Consider the following 27,999-nt stretch of genomic DNA (forward strand, 5'->3'; position numbering starts at 1 on the left):
CCAAACCGTTGAACAGGACATGCTGTTGGTGCTGTTGAGTAGTGTAAGGTCATTGGAGCACCATGTACTCTGTTTAATCTTCCTCACATCTGGAGGGAAGAACAGAGTTGGGGACGGACAGACTATAAGTTAAGGGACATCATTTCCCTGTCTTGACATTTGACCGGCAGCATTTTTAATTGACCAGACAGTTGAGAGATTTACCAGACCCACATGTATTGGGTGCGTAACCTGATCAGGGAGTCCACCCACAGTCCTCAGAATGACAGAAATCACATTTTACACGATGGTCATTCATATTAACAGAACATGCAAGTCGAGGATGCAACGATGTGCGTCCTTCTTACTGGATTCTGACGTGCACTTTGAAGATGTTAGAATAACTGCACGTTTACTTTTCCAACAAGAACAAGAAGAGTAACGAACAGCAACATCACTAGCCTGTCAATCTACTATCCCCATGGTGGAAAAGTTTATCGGTCAGCTTGTCGAGAAAGAAATGGCCCATTCCAAACAGACTCTGGGACAGTTGTGGAACAATATATCCCAAATTCATACAACCAGTATACCTAGGCTACATGAAAATGAGTCTGATGCAACCGATCAGAACGTTTAGCTTAAAATGTTGATAAAATATTATTTCACATTATAAGCGCAGCAAAGCACACATGGTAGTAGGCTACGCGCGAATGTTGGTTCCATAATGCAATTCGCAGGAAAGACTGTTAGCAAAAGCGTAAAGCACATACGAGTGTTTTCATGTGACAGAGATGGAAAAATCTGTTCGAAATTTAAGAAAGAGGGAAATCTAATATGCAACAACTAGCACTGGTTGCAAATGTGACTAGTATTGTGCCTTTGGCTACTGGACAGTGTAAGAAAAGTTGATTTAAAATAATTCCCTGGAATATGGTCTAATTTTGGATAGTGTTAGTGTAAACAATACTGGAGAGTTGAGACCAAATCACGGATGCTGGACAGAGTGGATTTCAGTTGTAACAAAAGACAGTTTTAATGAGTCAGAGATATCTTGTCCCGCAGTTTTACGTGCACGGACCTAGTTCACATAACTCGGCAAGGAGCCAGGTGAAAAAGAGGCCTATACAACGGTTACATTCATTTTTATACATAGAATAAAGTAGGTGGAGTCTTGTCGTTTCGGTCTTCTTGACTGGTCGGAGGGTTGGAGGCGGGCCTTGCTCTAGCCAGAGCAGAAGCCCCATTGGTGCACAGCAGAGCCTTATCCTGAGCATCCGACCAATAGAGGGGGTCAGTCTTGTGGCTGGGTGTATGTGTTCTTACGACGGAATGTCTTTGTTTATATGAGCTATGTGTATGAATACTTGTATAACAAATCCCTCTCTTCACGTCTATTAGACGTGAAAACTATAGCAGAAAGGTGGCGGTTGCAATCGTGGGTATACATAAGGTGGTGCTCCTAACCTTGTCTGGTTTGCATGGTGGGTCTGTAGGTGTAGTGCTACGTTTGGGACGGGAGTGATTGGAGGGAGTGATATCAGGAAAGGAGTTAGGGACATGTGTAGGGGTTGGTGTACGTGATGTGGCAGGGTGAAATAGTTGTTCAATTAACCATGTGAAAGTCCTAGGGTTACTCCAAATATCAGTAGGAATATCACAAATAAGGGACCAGATATCCCCAGCCTCACCCAGAGAGGGAGAAATTTCCCTCTAACTGGGCGAGGTTCCCTTCTCAGGGGAGGCGGAGTTTGATGCCGCATCACCTGAGGAAGGAGTGTCTTCATTTGGAATCGAATTTAGGCCGCTCAAATCAGCTCTGACTTCAGTCAGTGTTCTAGAAGGAATTGGGGCTGGGGTGCAATGTGTAAGGCGGTGCCAAGGTGTGCCTGATTTACCTTTGACCTGGACTGAGTGTGAAGTAACCTCCTTCACTTCGTACGGTCCAGTCCACCTGGGTTCCAGCCACTTTCTCTTGTGGACTGTAACCCTCACCCCGTCACCAACCTTTACCTTCAGTAGTGGCGTGTCCCCCGGCAGCTCCCCCTCCTGGACCTTGTGAACCTGGGTAGAGAGTGCTGCAGAGAGATCCGTCAGTTTTTTCACATAATTAGACATTACAATTTGTTGTACATCAAGGGCGGGCATATGACCTCCCTCCCTTGGTGGACCATGCATGACTCTACCAGTCATTATCCCATGAGGCACATACTTTAGCTATCTTAGCTTTTGCTTTTGGTTTGACGTTCCACCAGATTTTGGGATTGGGGCCTGTACACAGATCCAAATCTGTGGGTTATGCCAAATCTTTCTTCCACCTGTCTCAGGTGTTTGTTAAATGTAAGCCATTTGTCAAATTTGATTTGTCTTGGGATGCCATACCTGGGTATTAGTTTGGTTTGTAGCCACTCAAAGACTGACCTAGCATCCTCCCCTTTTGTTAGTATTGCCTCTACCCATTTGGAGAACCTATCTACTATGACTAGGAGATAGAGTTTGCCTTTAGATAAATTTTCGGGGCCCATGTCGGTGTAGTCTATACTAATATCCTGAAAACATGCATTAGGTATTAAGTATGAGCCCATTGGTGTTCGATATGGTTTCTTTGGGTTGTGTCTGTCACAACCATTGCATTCGTCACAAAATAAATCATCGTCATAAAATAAGTCAGTCATATTTTTTATGTGAGGGTGCCACCAGATGTGCGAGGCCTTTTTGGAGGGTCTTTAGTTTGCCTTCGTGTGTGGGGCCATGTGTTTCTCATAAAAGTTCTGGGTCCATCAGTGTGGCCTGCTTCATGGGCATGGGCTGAGTCTGTATAGATATTCAGTCTTTCCTTTTCCTCTGATGAGGACCTGCGTCAATCCGATGATTTCAGCTAATTTGGCCGATGCTGGTTGAGGGATGATGGCTGATTGAAGGGTGACATCACGAGGTGAGCTGTTTTTTCAATAGCTTTTGCTACTGCAGCAACGTATCTGGAGCATGTTGACTGTCCTACCTCAATGTGGTCAAGTTTGAAGAGTAGTACATCAAGACCCTTCTCTCCCCCTCTTGTTTCTGGAATAGGACGGATGAGGTGAATCCTTCCCTTTCAGAAACATCCAAATGGAACTTGTTCTTGTAGTCAGGTGCAGTCAGAGCTGCTGCCGCTGATAGATCTGTTTGTGCATGGAGGTTCCTTGATCGTAGGATGACCGGTGCTGCCACCCCCTCTGGGCCACACCCAATGGTACAACACCTGATAGGTGGGGTCAGGTGCATCATGTCTTCGTCCCAGTCTGCAGTGTAGAGGCAGTCATCAGTTTCTGTTGCATTGAGTGTGCAATGGATCTCAGCTTGGGGAGTCTTATATGGGTGCAGAGTGTAGATTTGAGCTTTCAGTTGGTTGAACTTAAACTGGATGTGAGGGGTGGCAGGCCCTGTGGGTAGGCATTTTAGCCAGTACACTTCTTGGGCTTCAGACAGTGTGGTCATCGGCAGGAGTGGCATCCTCATTCTTACTGGGTGATCAGGTGTCTTGCTGCTCCTGCTGCATGTGGCTAGATTCTGGGTGGTTGTATGCTGGCTGTTGCTGATGCATGGGTGTGGGTCCTGGTTGCTGATGTTGCAGAGGTGGGTTTCCCCCACTTCCTCTTGCTCTCCATTGCTGTTGCTGCGGGGAGAGTGGTTTCATGCAATCTCTGGCAAAATGACCGGGAATTCCGCAGTTAAAACACTGGTAGTTTCCCCCTCTGTGTTGTCCAGTGTAGGGACCCCGTCGAGCCCATACTGGGTGTTGTTGTTGCAGGATATACTGCTGTGGGGGAGGGTATTGGGGTGGTTGGGCCCCCCTAGTGGCCGTGAGTGAGGCTGCCTGCTGTTGGATCATCTGAGAGACAGTCTGGGCCACTATTTGGGAGATGTCTGTTTTGGTTCCCGGCTCCTTCGTTTCTTCCGCCACCATCTGTTTCTTAGGTTTTTCTCCTTGTTGTGCTTCCTTCAATTGGAGTTTCAGGAGTTGTACCTGGAGGGACTGCACCTGGCTCTCAGCACCCCCTCTTTCCTTGTTGTGCTGGGTCACATGGTGGTGCACATGGGTATTGAATTGGGTCAGAGGAAGTGCAATCAACCCTACCGTTCCTCTGAGTTTGGTTTTAACATCTCCAGGACACCCGTTGACCACCATTTCCTTCCACATGCTGAGTGTGGTATCAGTGTGATCGAATGGTTCTTCGTGGACCGATCTCCATGTGGTCTTAGCCCTGTCCAGGTATGCTGCAGGTTGCTCACCTGGGTTGATTGTGAAGGAGGATAAGGTGGCATGGTTTCTTTCTGTAGGGTATGCTCTCCGTAGAACTTCCCATAATCTGGTACGGAAGTGATCTATGGGCAGTGTTGGGTCCCGCCATCCAAGGTCAGCTGCTGTCATGAGGGCCTCCATGGTTCCGTTGTCGGTGGCTCTTGCTAGAAGTGCTTTCATGTCTCCTAGGCAGAGTTGCAGGCCTGACGTAAGTGTCTGCAGTTGAAGTAGCCACGCTGAAGCTCCTCCATGTAGGCTAGGCATCTGTCCCATCAGTGTTGTTAAATCAGTCATTTTCCAGGGCTGGTACTCCACAGTGTGTGCATCACCTGGTGTCGGTCGCAGGGGGTACTGTCCTGCCATCTCCTGCTCTCGCTCTCTTCTGTCAGCAATTCTGGAGGACCGACGGAGTGTTTCGGACCCCATTGATTCGGTAACTTTGGTTACTGTTCCTCTCATTATGCCTTCCACACGGTAGGCTCCCTTTCTGTTGTTATCTTGGTTAGCTATTAGCTCCCTGAGTTCCTTAGCTCAAGCTATTGATGATTTCAGCAGCTCCTGCATCTTAGTCACGTTTGGAGCTCCCATCGGAGCTGGGGTGAGCACCATGTCAATTTCTTCTTCGTTTTCGATATCCATGTTCTGATGACAGTCCTCCCTATCCGTCTGATAGAAGTGGTTTGAATCTAATCTTGTTTGTAGGTGTCCTCTGGTTTCAGAGGTGAGAGAGTTCACAGAGGAGCATTGCGGCCTCCGTTCCTGGGGGAGGTCTCCTGCTCCTGGAATCCCAGTTTCGAACTGTTCACATACCATATGGCCAGCCGTTATCCCCAGGGTAATTTCCCCTTTTAACTCCCCTTGGTCTATTCTCAGAACTGGAGCCTGTATTGTGGGAGGTGCCCTGGGCAGGAATGGGTTGTGTGACGGGCTCCGGTGATTTTGTCCCTTTGAGTATGGCGGGGGCTGAACTGCCTCCATTGTCAATTGTGGATATAGTGAGGGAGAAACGGCCACAGGGGGAGCCGTGGGCAAGTTCTCAGGCGGAGCTTTAACATCCCCCAACGCCACAATAGCCACGCACATCATGTCTGGTGTGTTTTTTGGTAGTACCCTCCTACTCTCCTGTATGGCCCATGTACCTATCTTGAGCTCCCCCTCCGCTCTCTCTCTCTCTTGTACCTACTTTTTTGAACCTGTGTATCTTGTTTCTCTCCGCCTCACTCGCTTTTGCATGCTCTACTGCGTCCTCTAATTCTGTCTGCATATCTTGGAGTTTCCCCCCTGTAGGTGGTCCTCCGCTAAAATAACCTGCTTGTGTCCATCTTATCCGTAATCCTTTCCACACTTTCTCCACTTTCCCATACTGTTCTTTACCTCCCGCTCTATCAATCATACTCTGATCTAAATATTCATTGAATTTTAGTTTGGGCATGGTAGCTGCAGACATTTTATCCAGTTCGTCTGATAATGTGTATAATGCGTTATTTAGGTATATTCAATCCTTACTATGTGGTGTTTATTTCTATCGTTGTATGCTTAGATGTACTGCTGTACTGGCAATGGCTTATCTCTTCTACCCACACCCTCGCATACAAAGGGGGTTATCAGTATGTGACGCCCGCCACTTGTCTGTTTCTCCGGTATTTTATTTGAATTTGTTCAGCGATTCGTTTAGGTATTTTCTAAAAATGATTCGGCGATTTCCTTTTGGAACAATATATCAGTGAATATATGCGGTTCTATAACAATTTTCAGAGTAATTCTAGCTCTTTAGGAAATATAGATAGAATTTCTAGACAACTAAGAGTTGTTCAGTGAATTATTTAAATACTTTCTGTAAACAATTCGGTAAATTCCTTTATGAACTTATATCAGTAAATTCGAGCGATTCTATAGCAATTGTCAGAATAATTATATATCTTTAGGAAATATGGATAGAATAGAAAAACCCAAAAATCAGTGTGTAGCTTTTAGCGTCTGTCAAACAAAGTCTGTACTAAGCTCGGCGGCTTATTTAAATACTTTCTAGAAACAATTCAGTAAGTTCCTTTATAAACTTATATCAGTAAATTCCAGCGATTCTATAGCAATTGTCAGAATAATTTTAAACTTTAGGCAATATCAACAGGAATGAAAAAAACGAAAATCAGTATTCCAGCCCGGCTGCTGTCAATCAAAGTTGCACGGCCATTCGATACTAAGGTGGCTTTGTCTATCAGCACGTGTGCCTAATAGCCCAGTTACGTATCCCAACCTACTCCGCGACAAACGTTTCTTTCAATTTAATTTCCCCCATCTCCAAATCATGGAATGTCAACTCTGGTTCATATTATGTTTATTGTTTGATGTGCAATAGCCACCTCATTCCCGATCTCTGTCTTGTGGAACGCCAAACTTACATATCCTGTATCTACTCGACTACACCTCTTACAAAACCTATTAAATAATACACAGCTTTTTTAATAGGGCATTTTTCATGCAGATTCATTCAATCCAACCACACCTCCACAAGACCTATTCGATGTTATATGTATCAACAGGAGATTTTACTTGCAGATCCGGTTCATCTATAACCACACCTCCACAAGACCTTATTCGATAGTACAGAACGTATCAAAATAGGACATTTTTACTTGCAGATTCGGTTCATCTATCATTCAACTATAACCACACCTCCACAAGACCTTATTCGATAGTACAGAACGTATCAAAATAGGACATTTTTACTTGCAGATTCGGTTCATCTATAATTCATTCATTCGTATGAAATTCTCATTGAATTTCCAACATCCATAATTGTGTCCTTTACGTGTTAAAACACAGCCACTATTTAACGTCACCTCTATACACAACCCAATACATATATAATTAGGACAGTTTTTTATGCAGATTTCAGAACAAATAGGGTCCCTGGAGGAATTTAACACATTGGTCAATCACAATTCACACATTCCTATTAAAATAACTGAGTATAGGCCCATTAATAAGAATATATATATATATATATATATATTTTTTACAAAACAAGATATCTTTAATCAATGTCTTAGGTTCTTATGTAAAAAATTTGGGCACCGATTCATACTCACGCCCAGTACTTTCTGATCAAAATTTGGTTTAGGCTATAATACAATATGCAGATTTCGATATAACGGGCTCTGCTCACCTTATATAGAGCGCTCCGATCAGATTTCCTGAGGCAAGATGAATGGCTGGGGAAGTCACTCTTCCGTCTGATTTTTTTAGCCGTGATCAGTCTCGTCCTCTCACGCTAACTTATAATAGATCGAATTCAAGAATAACCAAACTCTGCTACCAAGTTTTGTTAGTGTAAACAATACTGGAGAGTTGAGACCAAATCACGGACGCTGGACAGAGTGGATTTCAGTTGTAACAAAAGACAGTTTTACGTGCACGGACCTAGTTCACATAACTCGGCAAGGAGCCAGGTGAAAAAGAGGCCTATACAACGGTTACATTCATTTTTATACATAGAATAAAGTAGGTGGAGTCTTGTCGTTTCGGTCTTCTTGACTGGTCGGAGGGTTGGAGGCGGGCCTTGCTCTAGCCAGAGCAGAAGCCCCATTGGTGCACAGCAGAGCCTTATCCTGAGCATCCGACCAATAGAGGGGGTGTATGTGTTCTTACGACGGAATGTCTTTGTTTATATGAGCTATGTGTATGAATACTTATATAACACTAGGCTACTTTGAAGTAAGACATGCCTCATAGGTAGTAAAACGTTGATGTTTCCAACCATTAAGTATATGTTTTCAGATTTTCCGCTCTGTATTTTTATGCTGTACGTGTGGTAAATATGATACATAACGAATGTACTGTATATGCGCTAAATTGAATTCCACAGAATTATGCAAATGAACCTAATAGACCGATAAGCATGACCAGTCAAGTGTATTTCCATCAATGAATTGGCTAAAAAGCATTATTTTGCAATGTTTTGGCCGGCACCAATTTTATTCATCAGCTTTTCTTTATTTTTTTTATTGGCTAAAAAGCCATATTACAGGCTAACGGAAACCCTGGTCTGAACTTAAATTTGATTCAAACTTTAACTTAGAACAACCAGGATGGACATCTTGTTGTAAACCTTCCACCATCCACAACTAGGTCAAAGCGTGGTCTGACTCCTATGTTGAATGCCAGTGGAATGAGTTTCCAGGCTGGTTTGCTGAGCCTCTGGTGGAGGTTTTCTGTTTTTGTACAAGCGACCAGCCCACCTCTAGCTAAGTGAGTGAGTTCAAGATTCTGCAGAGGCCAAGGTTTACCCGGAGCCAGCGGTCCAAACTGCTGTGGTCTTGGCTTTGGTGGAAATCAGGCTTGAGCGTGCGGCACTGTCAATACCACCCTCGACTGCTCTTACCAAGCCTGCTGTGTTCCAGCCATGATTTTAGCTCGACTGCAGTCAAACTGCAGGCAAAGCAAAGTCTCAAGACTGCAGAGAATCTCAGTCAAGTTGAACCTGGGATTCTGACAGAAAAAACAGTCTGGTGGAACTTAATGACGAAGCAAAGCAGCACACTAAACAGTGACTCGTCATTTTTTTGTAGGATGATGCAACAGTCTTGTCACACAGTGGTTTGTCCCATTGACGCTCTAACCCACGTTGTCCATCTTTGCTAGCTACCTTGACAGAATCAGAAGATTTTAATGCTCACAACATTCAGCAACAAAAATGGTTGGGTTAAGTTTCATCTTCTATATCTTGTAAGAAGCCACCTCTCCTTTCTCTTTTCATATAAAAGCAGGAGTTGGAGCGAAAGAGTTCTGCTTGGAAATACCCTCCTGGTTTTGAGGTGTGACAATGTGGACTACTGACCTCCACAAAGGTCTTATCTCTCTCTATGTCACACACACACGCACACGCACACACCGGGTTTGTCAGGTTGACCTGCGCTAATGCTTTTTCTACTGAAACAGGACACCCTCTTGCATAGAGATATTTCACTCCACCATTATTTGTGTGGTCTTTCTGGCAGGGAGCTAAATTGCCCTGTGGAGTGGTACCCTACTAAGTAGCCACCCCACCCTCTTGCTCTACATCCTTGATAGGGTGTATGTGTGTGACTTCAAAGAACAGCCAAGAAGGGTGTGTGAGAGAGCACATGTGTGCTTTTCCTCTGCAGTGCAGTGCTCGTGCCCACACCCACGGCAGTGCCAGTGTATGTATGATGAGTTAGGAAGCTTAATGTCAATGTATTTTTTTTATAAAATCATCTCCCCCTCTCTCGTCCTTTCTCCCCCTTCCCTCCATCTCAACGTCTATCCTGTGAAGGTGGAAGCAGCTCAGGATGCAAGCCCCCCTCCTCTACCCTCTGCCAGCCTGCCGCCTTGGGCTTCTCCCCCGCTGAGCCAACCATGTCGAGCCAGCACAGCCACCCCTCCTTCAGCAACATCCACTCCATGGCTGAACAGCAGCAGGTACCCAGCGGCTAACGCCCTCACAGGACACTCCTCTAACGCTCTGTTTAGAATAATACTCTGTTTAGGAACTGACCTTATACTGACGCTATATACACACACACACACCCTGATGCTATACACACACCATACACCCTGATGCTATGCACACACAACCTGGCGCTATACACACACACCCTTATACTGACGCTATACACACCCACAACTCATCATGTGAACGTAGGTATTAGCATCACATACTGAATGGGCATAATGATAGGCTGACCAACCTGTTGGATTGTACTATACATCCACAACCTCAAACACGTCAGTATCACGTACAGTACCAGTCAAAATTTTGGACACGCCTACTCATTCAAGGGTTTTTCTTTATTTTTTACTATTTTCAACATTGCAGAATAATAGTGAAGACATCAAAACTATGAAATAACACATATGGAATCATGTAATAACCAAAAAAGTGTTAAACAAATCAAAATATATTTGAGATTCTTCAAAGTAGCCACCCTTTGCTTTAATGACAGCTTTGCACACTTGGCATTCTCTCAACCAGATTAATGAGGAATGCTGATCACTTGTTGGCTTCTTTTCCTTCACTCTGCGGTCCAACTCATCCCAAACCATCTCAATTGGGTTGAGGTCGGATGATTGTGGAGGCCAGGTCATCTGATGCAGCACCCTCACTCTCCTTCTTGGTCAAATAACCCTTACGCAGCCAGGAGGTGAGTTTTGGGTCATTGTCCTGTTGAAAAACAAATTATAGTTCCACTAAGCCCAAACCAGATGGGATGGCGTATCGCTGAAGAATGCTGTGGTAGACATGCTGGTTAAGTGTGCCTTGAATTCTAAATAAATCACCAACAGTGTCACCAGCAAAGCAACATCACGCCACCTCCTCCATGCTTCACTGGCGGAACCACACATGCAGAGGTCATCCGTTCATCTACTTTGAGTCTCACAAAGACACGGCAGTTGGCACCAAAAATCTAAAATTTGGACTCATCAGACCAAAAGACAGATTTCCACTGGTCTAATGTCCATTGCTCGTGTTTCTTGGCCCAAGCATAGTTCTTCTTATTGGTGTCCTTTAATAGTGGTTTCTTTGCAGCAATTCAACCATGAAGGCCTGATTCACGCAGTTTCCTCTGAACAGTTGATGTTGAGATGTGTCTGTTACTTGAACTCTGTGTAGCATTTATTTGGGCTGCAATCTAAGGTGCAGTTAACTCTGATGAACTTATCCTCTGCAGCAGGGGTAACTCTGGGGCTTCCTTTCCTGTGGTGGTCCTCATGGGAGACAGTTCCATCATAGCGTTTGATGGTTTTTGCGACTGCACTTGAAGAAACTTTCAAAGTTCTTTAAATGTTCCACATTAACTGACCTTCATGTCTTAAAGTAATGGTGGACTGTTGTTTCTCTTTGCTTATTTGAGCTGATCTTGCCATGATATGGACTTGGTCTTTTACCAAATAGGGCTATCTTCTGTATACCACCCCTACCTTGTCACAACACAACTGATTGGCTCAAACACATTAAAGAAGGAAGGAAATTCCACAAATTAACTTTCAGTTAATTAACAGATGTGCCTTATTAAAATGCATTCCATGTGACTACCTCATGAAGCTGGTTGAGGGAATGCCAAGAGTGTGCAAAGCTGTCATCATGGCAAAGGGTGGTTACTTTGAAGAATCTCAAATATAAAATATATTTTGATTTCCTGAACACTTTTTTTGGTTACATGATTCCGTATGTGTTATTTCATAGTTCTGATATCTTCACCATTATTCTACAATGTAGAAAATAGTAAAAATAAAGAATAACCCTTGAATGAGTAGGTGTTCTAAAATTTTGACTGGTACTGTACTCTATTGACAAGCAACTACAACCACCATCACTGATAGATTGTTCTGTGGCTAGGCAACAGTGTTGCCTGTATACATAGGTTAACTCAAACATGCCCAGTTATTTCATTGGAAATTACTCCTTCCACTCATTGTATTGTACCTTTACTTACATTAGTTCTTATAACCGCTAGTTAGAATACTGCAGGGATGTCTTGGACAGTTTTGGGGCTCCCCTTACCACCTGTCCCCTCCAGGTGCTGTCTGATGCGACCATACTGCAGAGGAGGATCCCCCCAAGTTTTAGAGATCCCGCCAGCGCCCCGCTGAGAAAACTCTCTGTCGATCTGATCAAGACTTACAAGCACATCAATGAGGTGAGTGGAGTGTGTGTGTCAGCCAGCCATCAGGTCCTACAGGACTCTGCGGCTGCAGGAGTCATAATCTCCAGGAAACGTCACCTCACAGCTTACCTGCTGGGATCCGGCCCGCGAGGGTCCAATCCGGCTCACGGGTGCTTTGAGTAAAATAAAAATGTTTTTATTTGTGTTTTTTATTATTTTTGTTGGGGGGAGGCTTTCAATATACTTTCAAATGACTAAATAACTAAAACAAAATCAAAACTGTGTAGAATTGATAATGGACTTACATTCATACAGTTTCTTGACTGTCCAGCTCACTTAGCACCAAAATGAAAGCTAGCAGGTCAGGGAACATCAGACATTTTTTTTGCAAATATTGACAGCGAGGAAGTATAAGCAATTTTAAGTGCCACCCTCCGGACCTCGATGAAGACCGAATGAGGCCTCCAGGGCAAAATTTGTTTTACACCCCTGGTATAAACATTAGATTCTGGTTGCTTTCCCAAATGTCCCTGGTTTTCCAGAAATCCCAGTTGGAAAGTTACCAGTTTTTCAACCCTAGGTATATGTAACTGCATTAGCATAAACTGATGTACAAGTGAAGGATATCAGTTTGATCATTGGTTTGGTCCTCCGAGATCTAGCCAAACAGTAGTGTGGCAAAATGAGAAATATCAGTGATTTACCCCTCTTTTTCTTTTCCCACCCGGCCCTTACTCTCGCCATCTCCTCTCCTCCGTGTCCAGGTGTACTACACGAAGAAGAAGCGGCGTGCCCAGCAGGTGCCCCCGGAGGACACGAGCACTAAGAAGGAGCGGAAGGTGTACAACGATGGCTACGATGACGACAACTACGACTACATCGTCAAGAACGGGGAGAAGTGGCTGGACCGCTACGAGATTGACTCGCTCATCGGCAAGGGCTCCTTCGGGCAGGTCAGTGGACAGAGAAGGTACAGGGGAGGACAGGTTAGTGGAGAGAGGGTATAGGTGAGGATAGGGGGGAGGATAGGTCATGGGGTACGGGGGAGGATAGGGGGAGGATAGGTCAGGGGGTAGGGGGAAGGATAGGTCATTGGGTACGGGGGAGGATAGGGGGAGGATAGGTCAGAGGGTGGGGGGAGGATAGGGAAGGATAGGTCAGGGGGAAGGATGGGTCAGGGGGTAGGGGTGGATAGGGTAAGGGGTGGATAGGTCAGGGGGTAGGGGGAAGGATAGGTCGTGGGTAAGGGGAGGATGGGTAGGGGGAAGGATAGGTCGGGGGTAGGGGGAGGATAGGTCAGGGGAGGATAGGTCAGGGGGTTGGGGGAGGATAGGTCAGGGGGTAGGGGGGATGATAGGTCAGGGGGAAGGATAGGTCGGGGAGGATAGGTCAGGGGGTAGGGGGAGGATAGGTCAGGGGGTAGGGGGAGAATAGGTCAGGGGGTAGTGGGAGGATAGGGTAGGGGGGGATAGGTCAAGGGGTAGGGGGAAGGATAGGTCAGGGGGTAGGGGGAGGATAGGTCAGGGGGTAGGGGGAGAATAGGTCGGGGTAGGGGGAGAATAGGTCAGGGGGTAGGGGAAGAATAGGTCAGGGGGTAGGGGGAGAATAGGTCAGGGGGTAGGGGGAGAATAGGTCAGGGGGTAGGGGGAGAATAGGGTAGGGGGGGATAGGTCAAGGGGTAGGGGGAAGGATAGGTCAGGGGGTAGGGGGAGGATAGGTCAGGGGGTAGGAGGAGGATAGGTCAGGGGGTAGGGGGGAGGATAGGTCAGGGGGAAGGATAGGTCGGGGAGGATAGGTCAGGGGTTAGGGGGAGGATAGGTCAGGGGGGAGGAGGGAGAAAGAAGAGGATGGAAGAAAAGAGAGGAGAAACTTTAACAAGTTTAAGGTGAAGAGTTACATGGGATGAATGAAGTATGTCTACAGACGTGAGGAGAATAAACGGGTCATTGCTCTTGTGGGCCAGAGGAAAGAGGAGAGGGATAATGACTGTATTTTGTTTGGTGAAGGAGCTTTCCCTTGGCCCCTACCACCTGCATATACTACAAACAACATGGCTGCCTGTCTGACCTGTGACCTTTTGCATCCCGCAGGTGGTGAAAGCATATGACCACCACGAGCAGGAGTGGGTGGCCATCAAGATCATCAAGAACAAGAAAGCCTTCCTGAACCAGGCCCAGATAGAGCTGCGACTGCTGGAGCTCATGAACAAACACGACACCGAGATGAAGTACTACATAGGTGAGGACACACACACTCTGCCTTAAGCCCCCACTTATGATCTAACACTATTGCATTGTATACCATCTACTAAAATGAGTTCATACTGTGCCTCTTTGACTGTGCCTCACTTGTCACATGCAATCTGCTCCACATTTAACATCTCAATTGAAATATAGACCAATGCCATACTTCTCATATCTCCCTATGTATACATTTCATGCTACATACATATCAATCCAGTAGCCTTCGCAATGATAAACCTCACAGAATCACCTCTACCTCACTAAGCTCCTATAGCGCTGAGCGAGGTGATTGACACACAATAATATAATAATAGATGGCGTTTATATGGCCGAGCTGTTTTCCATGTGGTCAACGCACCTTGCTCTCCACTCAAAGGGCACACTGTCACTCTGGAAGTCACCTCAACCACTACCCATGTAGAGCAGAGCACCCAGATAGGTTACTGCAATATACTGTTTCCCCTACTAACCTCCCCCCTCTTCTCTCCTCTCCCCCTCTTCCCTCCTCTCCCCCTCTAGTCCACCTGAAGAGGCACTTCATGTTCCGGAACCACCTGTGCCTGGTGTTCGAGCTTCTCTCCTACAACCTGTACGACCTCCTGCGCAACACCAACTTCCGCGGCGTCTCTCTCAACCTGACCAGAAAGTTTGCCCAGCAGCTGTGCACGGCGCTGCTGTTCCTGGCCACGCCCGAGCTCAGCATCATCCACTGCGACCTCAAACCCGAGAACATCCTGCTGTGCAACCCCAAGCGCAGCGCCATCAAGATCGTTGACTTCGGCAGCTCCTGTCAACTAGGCCAGAGGGTGAGGAGACTAGCTGACTAACCAAGCACAAAGATATAGAAGACCATAATGAACCCAATGCATGTGCTGGGTGGGGGTCAGGGGAGGGGTGTTGAGGAAAGAACACCATTGGGCTAGGAGAGAGGGAGAAGCAAGGGGAGGGAGGACTACACCTTACCAAGCACATCAATATACACAGTCCACTCCTGAAATCAGTGTATTGCAGTTCACCACTCCCAATGGATCCTTCTGCATCTGCATGCTCCTGTGTGTTATATTTAAGATCGACTTAAACCAATGCATACATCAGCAGTCGACTGTGGTTTATATAGTAGGACCTTAATGCACGCTATATCCCCTCTAGATGCTGGGGGGGAGGTTGGGTAGAGAAGAAAATTGGGGCAGGGAGAGAGGAGGGAGCTGTTGGGGGGATAGACAGAGAGAGACGCCGGGGAAGGTAGGAAATGGTAGAGGTAGAATTAATAAGAGACAGCATTTTGTAAACCAGATAAATGTTCATTGTATATTAACCTTTTCTAAAACATTGTATTATTTGTCTGCTAATGCCTCTGGATATCTCAGGAAGAGGGAGAAGAGAAGGGTGGGGTAGACCGATGGATGGATGAGGGAGAGAATAGCCCACAGATGATGATTCGGTCTCCTTTTCAAAAGAGAATGAGCTCAGTTTTCTGCAGAGGGTAAATAGACATGGAGAGGGAAGCTATGGAGGGAGGCCGTTGCCAGGTTGAATAAGAACTGGCATTCACGGCACGTCTTTGAGGACTCTTGGGAAGATGAGGAAATGGGCCTCACTACAGTGCTCAAGTATAGAATCCCAGCGGCTCTGCTGCACCCAGTTTAGATATTTCTACTCAGCTTGGCCTGCCCCCGTGTGGATAAACGGTGTCACTGCACCACTTCCACCACCATCCTGTCTCCCTCCACCAGTGAGTGTGCTCTAATTTAGATTAGAAATGTTATTAAAGGGCCACAGCTCTGTTCTGCTGTAACCAACATACTGGAGCTAATACCTCTATCTTTTCTCATCACATTTTCTCCCCTCGTCTTTCTATCTCGCTCTCTTCTTTGGTCATATATTTGATTTCTTTACTTCACCCCTACCTGTCCATCCCTCCTCTGTCCTCTCGCCCCTTCTACCTACCTTCTTCTCTCCCTCTCCACCTCTTTTTGTTTCTTACATCACCTCATTCTGTCCCTCCATCCTCTCCTCCATCCTCTCCCCCACCACAGATCTACCAGTACATCCAGAGTCGGTTCTACAGATCTCCGGAGGTGTTGCTGGGCATGCCCTACGACCTGGCCATTGACATGTGGTCCCTGGGCTGCATCCTGGTGGAGATGCACACGGGAGAACCCCTCTTCAGCGGCTCCAACGAGGTAGGCTGTGAGAACACACACAGCATTGGGTGTCGATGCCGAATCTGTCCCTGACCTGTCCTGTTGTTTCTCTCTCTCCAGGTGGATCAGATGAATAAGATAGTGGAGGTGCTGGGGGTCCCTCCCAACCACATGCTGGATCAGGCTCCCAAAGCACGGAAGTACTTTGACAAGCTGTCCGACGGTCTGTGGACCGTCAAGAAGAACAAGGACATAAAGAAGGTACTTTACCCCTCGGCCTCCGTGAGTAAAACTCTGCTCTTACTTAATCTTCTCATCTCATCTCCGAACCACATCCCTCCTGTCACTCACAACGCAGTAGGTTCAAGTTCTCCTGTCACTCACAACGCAGTAGGTTCAAGTTCTCCTGTCACTCACAACGCAATAGTTCTCCTGTCACCCCATAAATCTTGGATCAGATTACCTTGCTCTTACCTCCAAACCTAAACGTAACTACTAGGGGGATGGAAAGAATTTGACCCTGGTGTCAGAGGTTAGAGGTAGCATCTCTACGAACTTCCTACTTGTATTAACCATTTACCTGTAGATAAAGAGAGATGGGTAGAAAACCGAGGTGGATGAGGGTTAGCTTGATTTTGGAAAGTCATTTGTGCAGAAGCGGTATTTTCCCCCTTTTCTCCTTTCCAACCTAAACTCCCACTCTTAGGAAGGAGATCTGAGTCCTCAGCATCTTCCTGTCCAGTCATCATCATCTAAACCATACAACCCCTCGTCATTAACTTTCCCTAATCGTCTAAAAAGGTGGTCCTTATCGTTCCATTATTCTGTGTATCAGAAGCATTACATAGCCCTTAATAAGATAGAGGGATGAGGTGAAGGAGCAGCGGAGGCAGGTGGAAGGTGGAGGTTGAACAAAGGGAGAGGCCTGGGTTACGTTGGAGGTGAGAGAAAGAGGGGGAGAAAAGTTTGAATCAGAGGTTAATTAACTTTGTCCAAAAGGGATTGGAGATGGTGGGGGATCAGCCATCTCACCCCAGAGGCAGGCACACCTGTGTGGGTGTGTGAGCACGGGTTTACACCTATGGGTGTTGGCATGTATTTTCACTAGATGATTAGGGGTTAAGTGAATGATATAGTGCAGGATAAGAAAACGTATTGTTAGTTGTAGGACTAGGAACTGATGGTCTTTAGTTAGACCAGAGACCATGTAAGGATACATGTTGGTTTCAACATTCCAGCTTTATTCCAGCTTCTCATCACTGGCTTGGTGTTATGTAAATAACGTAGGCCTAATAGTGAGTCTATCCATTCATAATATGCATTCTACTGACCATCAACCATTTCACCGTCATAACAGCAGGCATGCTTGCATGTGTGAAATTCAACCATAATAATAACTAAACGTCACTAAAACTGCCTCAAAGAAAATGAGAACTCAAGTGTTTCTCTGCACCTCCCCACATCCATATTCTCTGTTCTCCCCCTTCCCTCACTCCCTCTATCCCCCTCTTCAGGAGTACAAGCCTCCTGCGACGCGGCGGCTCCATGAGATCCTGGGGGTGGAGACCGGGGGTCCTGGCGGGAGGCGGGGCGGAGAGCAGGGGCACGCTCCCTGCGATTACCTGAAGTTCAAGGACTTGATCCTGCGCATGCTGGACTACGACCCCAAAACGCGCATCACGCCCTTCTATGCGCTGCAGCACAACTTCTTCAAGAAGACGACGGACGAGGGCACCAACACCAGCAGTTCCACCTCCACCAGCCCGGCCATGGACCACAGCCACTCCACCTCCACCACCAGCTCCGTCTCCAGCTCCGGTACGGGACACAGCAGTTAGTATACAGTATACCCTTACCATAAGTCACAGTCCACTGCATGGGGAAACATCTAGCAGAAACCACTGCAGAGGTCAAACCTCAATAGAGCAAACTAAGCATTGGCAGCCTATTTGATCCCATATTCCTACTGCAGTGTTTCCCCCCAGATAATTATCTCCTATGTTTGTGAAAAACACCAAGATTCCTTAGATTGAGAGCTATTCAAAGTCCGTTGAAGCCATGTTGGTTAGTACAGTACTGTAAAGGATCTTGTCTGGGAGATCCCTCCCACCTACATAGTCTTCGGGGGAACACTGCAGTCTACTGCGTCATAGTGATGGTGGTTCAATGTTACATCTCAGCCAGCCCCTACAGCCCCTCACTCTCTGCAACAGCTACACAGTCTCCATAGAAACAAGCTCCTAGTCACTTCAGCCGCAGCTCAGTCCCTACAGCCTGCAGCACACCGTCACCATAGCAACAGCTCAGCCTCAGCGGCCTCTCCTCTGCCACAGCTACAGCTCCCATTCACCATGGCAACAGCTAGTCATCTTAGCTACAGCACCATGTTCAGCAGCTCAGCAACAGGTTATGGTCCCAGCAGTGATGGACTGTCAGTATGATGACGTAACACAACTATTGTGTATTCTGACTGACCGAGTGTCTTTTCCCCTTCTCCTCCCCTACTCCATCTCTCCTCCCCTACTCCGTCTCTCCTCCCCTACTCTGTCTCTCCTCCCCTACTCTGTCTCTCCTCCCCTACTCCGTCTCTCCTCCCCTATTCCGTCTCTCCTCCCCTACTCCGTCTCTCCTCCCCTACTCCGTCTCTCCTCCCCTACTCCGTCTCTCCTCCCCTATTCCGTCTCTCCTCCCCTACTCCGTCTCTCCTCCCCTATTCCGTCTCTCCTCCCCTATTCCGTCTCTCCTCCCCTATTCCGTCTCTCCTCCCCTACTCCGTCTCTCCTCCCCTACTCCGTCTCTCCTCCCCTACTCCGTCTCTCCTCCCCTATTCCGTCTCTCCTCCCCTACTCCGTCTCTCCTCCCCTATTCCGTCTCTCCTCCCCTATTCCGTCTCTCCTCCCCTATTCCGTCTCTCCTCCCCTACTCCGTCTCTCCTCCCCTACTCCGTCTCTCCTCCCCTACTCCCTCTGTCCAGGTGGATCTAGCGGTTCTTCCAATGACAACCGGAATTACCGGTACAGTAACCGGTACTACAACAGTGCAGTTACTCACTCAGACTATGAGATGCAGAGTCCACAGGTGAGCGGTTTAAATCTGACCTCACTCTGATGTCTCAGATCTCATCACATGGAACAACATGTTCTTCCTCTATACATGATGTACTGTAGATGCTGCGTTTTCTGTTTCTAACGATGACCTCTCTCTCCCCCCACTGCCAAGGCTCCATCTCAGCAGCAGCTGCGCCTCTGGCCGGGGGGAGAGGGGGGCATGGGTCCCCTGTCCAACAGCGGCAGTAGCGTTGGCGATCCCCCATACCCCCAGCTGCTGCTGCACAAGCCGGCGGCCACCCAGCACTCGCGCCACTTCCTGGGAGGCGGTGGCGTCGGGGGCATGATGGAACCACACCACCCGCACCCCATCTACGGCAGTCACCACGGCAACGGGCGGGGCCTGCGGCAGACTGGGCAGGGGAACCAGCCCCAGGGCCAGGCTTCACAGGGCCAGCAGGGCCAGCCCCTGATGCCCATCTCCTCCCCACAGATGCCGGACAGCATCGAGCTCAGCCTCACACACCACCACCATCTGGGTCAGTCTTCCATCATGCCGCCCCCATCCAGCTTGGACTCCAGCCAGTACGGCTCCTCCAACCTCCACCTGGGCCTCTCTGCCTTTCGGACTAGGACGGTCATGGCCCCCCAGCCGCCCCCCGCCGGCTCTCAGCAACAGTTGGCCCAGCCCCCAGCCTCTCAGGACAGCTTGGTCGCTGCCTCCGGGCTTGGATACATCCCCCCATGCTACCCGGGAAGTAACAACAATAACAACCCTCCCCAGGGTAGCGTGGTCGGGGGCGGGATGCTCACCGGGGGGCCCCCACCCAGGGGAGTAGGGGGCGGTGGGGGGAGGCCGGACTCTGAGGAGTCCACCATGATGGGTGTGTGCGGCAGTGGAGGAGGCGGTGGTCAGAACACGGCCAACTCTTGATAAATCTTGAACAAATTCCAAAAGCCATACAATTTTAACAACGACAACATTACAATTTCAACACGCATACATACACAGTATACACTCTTGAGTTTGGAACAAATACGGCCACACATACAGTTACAGAGACAACCTTGTGAAATATCAAAGGAGTTTTGTTTTGTTTTTGCATGGGAGAAGGTTGAGGGAGAGTAAGAGAGGGAGAGTAAGAGAGGGAGAGTAAGAGAGGGAAGGCTTTGAAACCATTTTTATCCTTTTTTCAGTTTCTTTGTTTTTATTTTGTTGAAGGAAAGAAACGGGGCTCAGTAGTTGGAATGGAAAGTTTCAGATAAGTTTGTTTTTATTGTTATTAATATTATATTATTTGATTTTATGTGATTTAAGGAAAGATTTGCAGCGAGATTTTTGTTGTTTGGGTTGTTTTTTGGAATGAAGACCGCAAAGGTAAATGAATGGTTTGAAAAGTGGTAATTGTTGGTTTAGAAGAGGGAGGCACGAGAGAGTACCCTTATGCTATTTTTTTTCAATCTTTTTTATTTTCTTTGTTTTTGTTTAGTTTTTCTGAAGTCTAGGTTTAATTGTACATGTTTTATTTATTAAACATCACTACATGAGGAGGAGGGTAAGCGGGGAGATCGGAAGAGCGCTAAATTGAGAGGTGGTTTATTTATTCATTTTAATTTATACAGGTTTTTTTTCCCGCTGACGGACAGTAAACACTTGTGCATACACGGAGAAACAAACAAACTAGGGTCTTTTTTAGTTTGTTTTTCAGTTCAGTATATCTCACCCCCGAAACACACACACACACACTTTTGTTACATTTATTTGTTTTATGTTTCCAATCTTCTCTCGCTTGACACTGGCTTATATATCTGAAACTACGAAACAGATCATAGAAATGAAATGAAGCAAATGACAAAAACCGTAGTCACCACACAGTGAGAAACTATACGATGAGGAGGCTGAAACATTTGACGAAGTGAGACGCTTTCAAGAGGAGAGGGGGAACAGAACTTCTACACAAAAGGAGGAAGTGATTCAAGAATGAAAAACAACAAAACATTTTGCCACAAGGAAAACCAAAATGCTTCCCTGTTGTTTAAAAAAAAAAAATGTCTGCCTTCTACTTCAACATCTAACCAGACTCTTTCACCCTCTTTCTCTGTCTTTCTCTCTGTCTTTTCTTACTCAATTTTGTTTTGGACCATAAACTACAGAAACGTAACACATTTTGGGTTGGAGTAACTGGATATGCTAAGCCAAATCTTGCTTGCTCTCTCTGTCTCGCTCTCTTCTCCTCTGCCCCATTTTTCTGTTGGAAGGGAGGGGGGAGGGGGGCAATATATAGCAGGAGGGAGGAGTACATACTTATGAGGGGACACTTTCATGCCCTCCTTACCCCTACAGCCCCCGTGACTGACTTCTCTGGCCTCTTTTCTTACTCCTGTCTTTTGTTCTCCCCTTCCCTCCCTCCTTCACGACACTCTGTGAGTGCTGTTTGCCATCAAGTCAAAAAAAAGTGAACTACTTCTCTCTCGGCTGCTATCTCCACTTTCAACCATGTTCGGATTGCTGCTAAAGAAAACAAACAGACAGACAGATAAATAAATAAAAATGAAACTTTTTAACCCTCCTGCTTCAGAAAAAAATGGAAAAAATAAACCACTGCATCTCATGTATTTATTACTATTTAACAAGAAAAAGAAAAGGTAAAAATGAACCTGTTTTCTTCTGTTTTTTGTTTGGTTGCCTTCTTCCTGCTGGTGAAAGTTGGGCATTGACTAAATGTAACAGTTAAAGGTGGTATTAAAACACTGACTTAGTTTAAGTCAGCCACTGGGCGGGGCCTGAATGGGGGAAACTGGGTAAGAATAAAGTTGGATATATAAGAATAAAGAGTATACTTTTGCACACAAAGGTCAAATGCAAATCACAGCTTTCTGCTTTTTTCAGCTTTGTCGACAGACCCTCATCTGAGCAATGTGCATACAGTAGCAGGCCTACCACAAAGACAAACTGTTGATGTGGCAAGCTAAGTGATCACTGACATGGCATAATAAATCTGAGATTTGCGTTTGACCTCAAGTTATTTCATTCTTTTCTTTCTGTACCTGAGTAACTGGTGTTGGTTGGGTGTGGTGGGGATGATGTCTATGAAGAACCACAAAGTTGGTGTTGCTACTAATTAACTTATTAGGAATCAGTCTTGTCAATTGGATAGTCTTGCACTCTTGTGACAATATTTTGTTGCCAATATACAGTAGCAGGCAGCTCTGAGTAAAGTGTAAGTGTAAACATAGCATTATAGCTAGATACATTGATTGGTGGTTTACAATCAAATGGGTACACTGAGAACAGTGTCTCCACTGTATTTGAACCAGTGTCTTCCTAGAGGTGACGATTGATGAACACGTGCTACTGGAAGTGTTAAAGACAGGTTATTGTTACCCTGAAGGCCTACTCTATGCCCCTAGCTGTATCTTTGGTCGCAGCTTACATTAGCACAATCCTCCATTTATCTATTCTATTGTCAATGGTAAAAGCTGTTTAGTTCAAAAGGTTGTCTGTGGGGTCACCTATACCATAAAACGACATGCAATTAGAACCAATTTAGGACCGTTTGACTCATGTTCATCAACACAATTGCGCTCTTCCTAGTTGATAGTTATTGAATATGAATATAACAAGGTGAAGGCCGAGTGTTGTATTCACACAAGTCACTGAGTAAAATTGAGAGCACAGTTTATACTGGCATCTGGTGGAAAGATAAGTGAATTACATACTCAAAAGTTTACATTGTAACAACATTGTAGGCTATGCATAATACGTTTTCATATATCATCGCAAATATGAAGTGAATCATTAATTGATCACCTACGCCCAGTAGCCTACATGCACGAACGTCGCCGTGTGTGCCAAGTGCGTAATTGTTGCGCCAAAACCAGGTGAGCGCAATTATCAAGCGCCTACAACAATATTTGAATGGTCACTAGTTTGCTAACAATAGTGTGTCCACGTGGCACTCTGGACAACGGATTTGTTTTCTTCTGCGGCTTTGGTCACGTTGAACATTGCACAAGTTGCGTGGATGTTTTGTCTATTTGTATGGATTTTTTTCTGCCTTTCCATTCACACAAGTATCAGCGGAAGCTGATTTTAACGTTGACAGATGGGGTGGTCAAGAGCATCAAGACTACCAATTTGCGGAGTGGCACCTCCCGGGCAATGTACCAGTGCGTGAGGTGATCAGGCCTCGGATAGGGGAAGACGATGCCATCGGTGCCCCTCGGTCAGAACCACCATACTACTTCCTTCCCATGTTCCAGCACTCGGCGGTTCCCGTCGTCGATAGGGACTTGTTCAGACCAGTCACCGGGAAAATACGTTTCCCCAGTATCTTGACCAACCTATTGCTTCCGCCACAAAATAGTCCAGAGCGCAACCACTTCTCTCCCGTGCGTAATCCGCGTGGAGTGGAGATGTGGTGCGGGATTTCCGGGCGCATCAACAGAGGTCAGCTCAGGTTTAGGTGTCTGGCCTCTATGCTCTTCCTGGGCACCCCACTTTTCTTTTACTTCCATTATGACCTGAATGACGGTGGCAGTACTCAAACGGTAAGATGTGTTGGGATACATTTTGCCCTCACTATCCATTTGGAGCACACTCTTAAACTGACCCTAAAATATGTACTCTTTATTCTGTTAATGACTTCCAGACCATGAATGGCCAGCTGGTGTACTCCAGCTCACTTAATTTTTCTCCAGAATCACAAGGGCCATTGATAAGAGCCATACCTCTCAACCTCCCCATTCAGTGCATATATAACCGGTATAGTGCCCAATAGATTAGCCTACAGTAGACATTTATACTTCAGTCTTACTACTGTGTGAATTAGTTTTTTTTTTGTTGCCGTTTACCATCTATTTCCTTAAGATTCCACTACTCCTACAAAGTTGGTTATGTACCCGAGGTGCATGACCGCACTCTCTTGAAGAGTATGAATGGCAAACGCATCTTTAGGCTCACTGCATGCAATGGTAAGTAAACATGACCCATTACAAGAGTTGGCAAGTTGATTTTAAGGTGCAGAGAATGAGGGGAAAATATTGTTCTCAACATCTAGAGAGATGGGAACAATTGTCGTCAGAAGAGAGCTACATGCTTGGGGAGCCAATGTACTTCAAAGCTTATGCAGCTTTTGTCCCCAGAGATGGGTGTGTTTGTTGATTCCTGCTTTGTTACGACATCCAAGGACCCACATACCACACCCCGCCATGAAGTAATTCACAACTTTGGGTAATCAGACACTTAAGTTCTCACACACTGATGTAGCTATAGCATTTGTATCTATTCTAGTGGTGGGTATATCCGCGTGTATGTGTTTTAGATGTATGGTGGACAGCAAGCGGAAAGGCAGTCAGTCTCTGTTCTTCTCCCGAGAGTCAAATGTCCTGCGTTTCACTGGATGCGTTCCTGTTCCCCCAAAGCCTAACCATGGCAGTGATATGTGATTTTATGGTAAACAAATGTTTCCACAACGGTAGTGAATAGTGATTTATATAATCCGTACTCTGTTCCACAGCGCCTCTACCTGCACTGTACTATGACTGTCATGAAATCCACTTGAGAGCGCAGCGCCAAATCACGTACAATAGCACAGTGGGAAGGTTAACTGTCTTTTTAGAGTCTCAACAGTAACCTCGACCAATCTGATCTATTTCTATATCCAGTGCTGGGAAAAGTACCCAATTGTCATACTTGATTAAATGTAAAGATACCTTAATACTCAAGTAAAAGTAAGTCACCCAGTAAAATACTACTTGAGTAAGTATTTTATTTTTAATATACTTAAGTATCAAAAGTAAATGATAAACCTTTTCAAATTCCTTGTATTATGCCAACCAGACGGCACTATTTTATTTCTGGATAGCCAGGGGCACACTGACATAATTTACAAACAAAGCATTTTTGTTTAGTAAGCCTGGAAAATCAGAGACAGTGGTGATGACCGCGTAATCTCTTGATAAGTCTGTGAATTGGAACATTTTCTGTCCTGTTAAGCTCTCTAAATGTAACGAGTACTTTTGGGTGTCCGGGAACATGTATGGGAGTAAAGCGGTTTTTTTTCTCCGGAATATCTGTAGTAAAATAAAAAGTTGTCAATATAAATAGTAAAGTACAGGTATCCCCAAAAAGTTGTACTTAAAAGTATTTTTTACTTTACGCCACTGTCAATCAATCATTCGCTCAATAATTACGTCACAAGTTACATAGACGGTGGTCATGATCAGTGTGTAGGACGCTGATAATAATAAAATCATTAAGTCATTTAGTTGTCATGCATTGTTTTTTGCACTGGTTAAGTAGAGGTTTATTCACTCGAAACCAAACGGAAGCTAACGAAACAGGGAGAGACCTACCTGAATTTGTCCAATAGAAACTCGTTTACTCCAAACTGAAATCTCCGTTGCAAAACGTTTTGGACGAATGATTACACCCCTGGTAGTTATGTCTTGTTAGGTGGGAGGAGCTGTATGGCCCTCACTCTGTGTGCTCCAACTGTGATTCTGTCTGTGACTTGCCAGAGTTTTGTAAGTATACAACACAGTTAATGTTGGACCACCTTTTTTCTCTTTAATTCATCTTAGATGAATTAGTCAATACAATGTATGCTGATCTGTAACCTGTGGTTCTCCCTGATGTAACCAGGGCCAGCCTTGAAGTATCCTTCAGTGAAAAGCCTGATCACCAGTCAACCCTGGAGAGTTGGAGGACAGGGAGAAGAGTTTACCCATTCAGGCTGAGGAGAGACAGCCAAACAGCGAGGAAAGGGTGGAGGAGACCTTGGTAGTCACTTATAAAGAGGAGGAGAAGGTGAAGTTTGGCAGTCACTCCTTGGGAGGAGGAGAAAAACATATCAGTTGCTGTTATGAATAAGGTAGAGGGGTGCAGTAAGGGATAGAAGTGAGAGAGGGGGTGGTAGCCAGAAAAGAAGGGGGTGTGGAGGAGCCGATTGGGGACAAACAGGGCTGAGAAGGAGGTGGAGGCTGAAGAGAATGGCACAGGCCAAGTGACAGCAAGTGTAACTTTGGAACATGTACCCGAGGAGGAGATACCTGAGGGTACAGAGGTGGAGGTAAAGATTGGCAATATTCCTGAGGAGAATACTGTGGTTAAGGAGGTAGCTCAGTGGAACATGTTGCGTGTTGTCACCTCAAATGCTAAGGTGTCAAAGAAAGTTAAGGAGCAGGTTGCTGGCATAGAAGGATCAAAGGTTGAGAGAGTGGCGGTTGGACAGATGGCTTTGGTGGACGAAGCAGCAGCGTTTCTGCAGGGGTAAATGAAGCCTGCCGAGTGGAGAGAAGATTACCAAGGACCAGCCCTAGAGGAGCTGGGGAGGTTTTGGAAACCATCCACAAAGGTTAGTTTTCATATAGTCTAGTCAATGTTTCAATGCCGCCTACTTGAGTTTCAATGTCAGTTTCAGTTGCAATCATTTCAAGTGTTTGTCATACCAGCCATTTTAAAATTGACCTATTTCTTCTTTTCAGGACAAGCTTGCTGTGCTGGAAACTTCTGTCCCTATTGGAACATTGACATAAATTAACTTAAATATTTGATAAGAATTACACCTAAGTGTCCTTGTAGGATTGAATATTAAATTACTCTTGTTATAAGCTCTGAATGTTTTTATGGAAGCTGGACATTTGAGGGATTTATTTTTGTGTGGGTGTACAGTGGCTTGTGAAAGTATTCACCCCCTTGGCATTTTTTCTATTTTGTTGCCTTACAACCTGGAATTAAAATTGATTTTCTTTGGGGGGGGTTATTGTATCATTTGATTTACACAACATGCCTACCACTTTGAAGATGCAAAATATTTGTGAAACAAACAAGAAATTAGACAAAACAGGAAACTTGAGGTTCCATAACTATTATCTATCCCCCCCACCCCCCCCCCCCCCCCCCACCCCCCCATAGGCTTGGCACACCTAGCCACTGGGCTTTTTGCCTATTCTTCATGGCAAAACTGCTCCAGCTCCTTCAAGTTGGATGGGGTTCTGCTGGTGTACAGCAATTTTTAAGTCATACCACAGATTCTCAATTGGATTGAGGTCTGGGCTGTGACTAGGCCATTCTGAGGCATTTAAATGTTTCCCCTTAAACCACTCAAGTGTTGCTTTAGCAGTATGCTTAAGGTCCTTGTCCAGCTGGAAGGTGAACCCCCGTTAGTCTCAAATCTCTGGAAGACTGAAACAGGTATCCCTCAAGAATTTCTCTCTATTTAGCACCATCCATCATTCCTTAAATTCTGACCAGTTTCCCAGTCCCTGCCAATGGAAAAACATCCCCACAGTGTGATGGGGATGATGTTCTCTGGGTGATGAGAGGTGTTGTGTTTGCGCCATACAGCGTTTTCCTTGATGGTAAAAACCTCAATTTTATTCTCATCAGAGTACCTTCTTCCATATGTTTGGGGAGTCTCCCACATGCCTTTTTGTGAACACCAAATGTGTGTGCTTATTTTTTTCTTTAAGCAATGGCTTTTTTTTGGCCACTCTTCTGTGAAGCCCAGCTCTGTGGAGTGTACGTCTTAAAACGGTCCTATGGACAGATACTCCAATCTCCGCTGTGGAGCTCTGCAGCTCCTTCAGGGTAATCTTTGGTCTCTTTGTTGCCTCAGATTAATGCCCTCCTTTACCTGGTCTGTGAGTTTTGGCAGATTTGTTGTGGTACCATATTCT

The 27,999-nt window shown here is 45.8% G+C and overlaps 1 protein-coding gene and 1 long non-coding RNA gene across 6 annotated transcripts in view; both read left to right on the top strand.

Moving 5' to 3' along the window:
- The window catches only part of LOC110538803 (dual specificity tyrosine-phosphorylation-regulated kinase 1B), a 123,606-nt gene extending 101,278 nt beyond the window's left edge, over positions 1-22,328 (top strand). For 2 of the 5 annotated variants that reach the window (XM_036943224.1, XM_036943210.1), the window contains exons 2-11: positions 9,552-9,697; positions 11,797-11,916; positions 12,648-12,836; positions 13,974-14,121; positions 14,646-14,932; positions 16,163-16,309; positions 16,391-16,552; positions 17,785-18,103; positions 19,245-19,348; positions 19,490-22,328. In XM_036943224.1, coding sequence (XP_036799119.1) covers positions 9,635-9,697; positions 11,797-11,916; positions 12,648-12,836; positions 13,974-14,121; positions 14,646-14,932; positions 16,163-16,309; positions 16,391-16,552; positions 17,785-18,103; positions 19,245-19,348; positions 19,490-20,251 — 2,301 coding nt within the window. In that variant the 5' untranslated portion in view covers positions 9,552-9,634 and the 3' untranslated portion in view covers positions 20,252-22,328. The remainder of the gene's footprint in view (positions 1-9,551; positions 9,698-11,796; positions 11,917-12,647; positions 12,837-13,973; positions 14,122-14,645; positions 14,933-16,162; positions 16,310-16,390; positions 16,553-17,784; positions 18,104-19,244; positions 19,349-19,489) is intronic. The other 3 variants (XM_036943213.1, XM_036943214.1, XM_036943220.1) reach the window with 3 other exon arrangements.
- Positions 22,329-24,301: 1,973 nt separating this feature from the next.
- On the top strand, positions 24,302-27,210 carry LOC118938711. Its single transcript, XR_005035965.1, has 3 exons — positions 24,302-25,845; positions 25,964-26,675; positions 26,806-27,210. It is a non-coding gene; the product is annotated as an uncharacterized LOC118938711 (long non-coding RNA).
- The last annotated feature ends 789 nt before the right edge of the window (positions 27,211-27,999 follow it).

Source organism: Oncorhynchus mykiss, chromosome 2 (genome assembly GCF_013265735.2).
Source record: "Oncorhynchus mykiss isolate Arlee chromosome 2, USDA_OmykA_1.1, whole genome shotgun sequence".
Taxonomy (NCBI): Eukaryota; Metazoa; Chordata; class Actinopteri; order Salmoniformes; family Salmonidae; genus Oncorhynchus; species Oncorhynchus mykiss.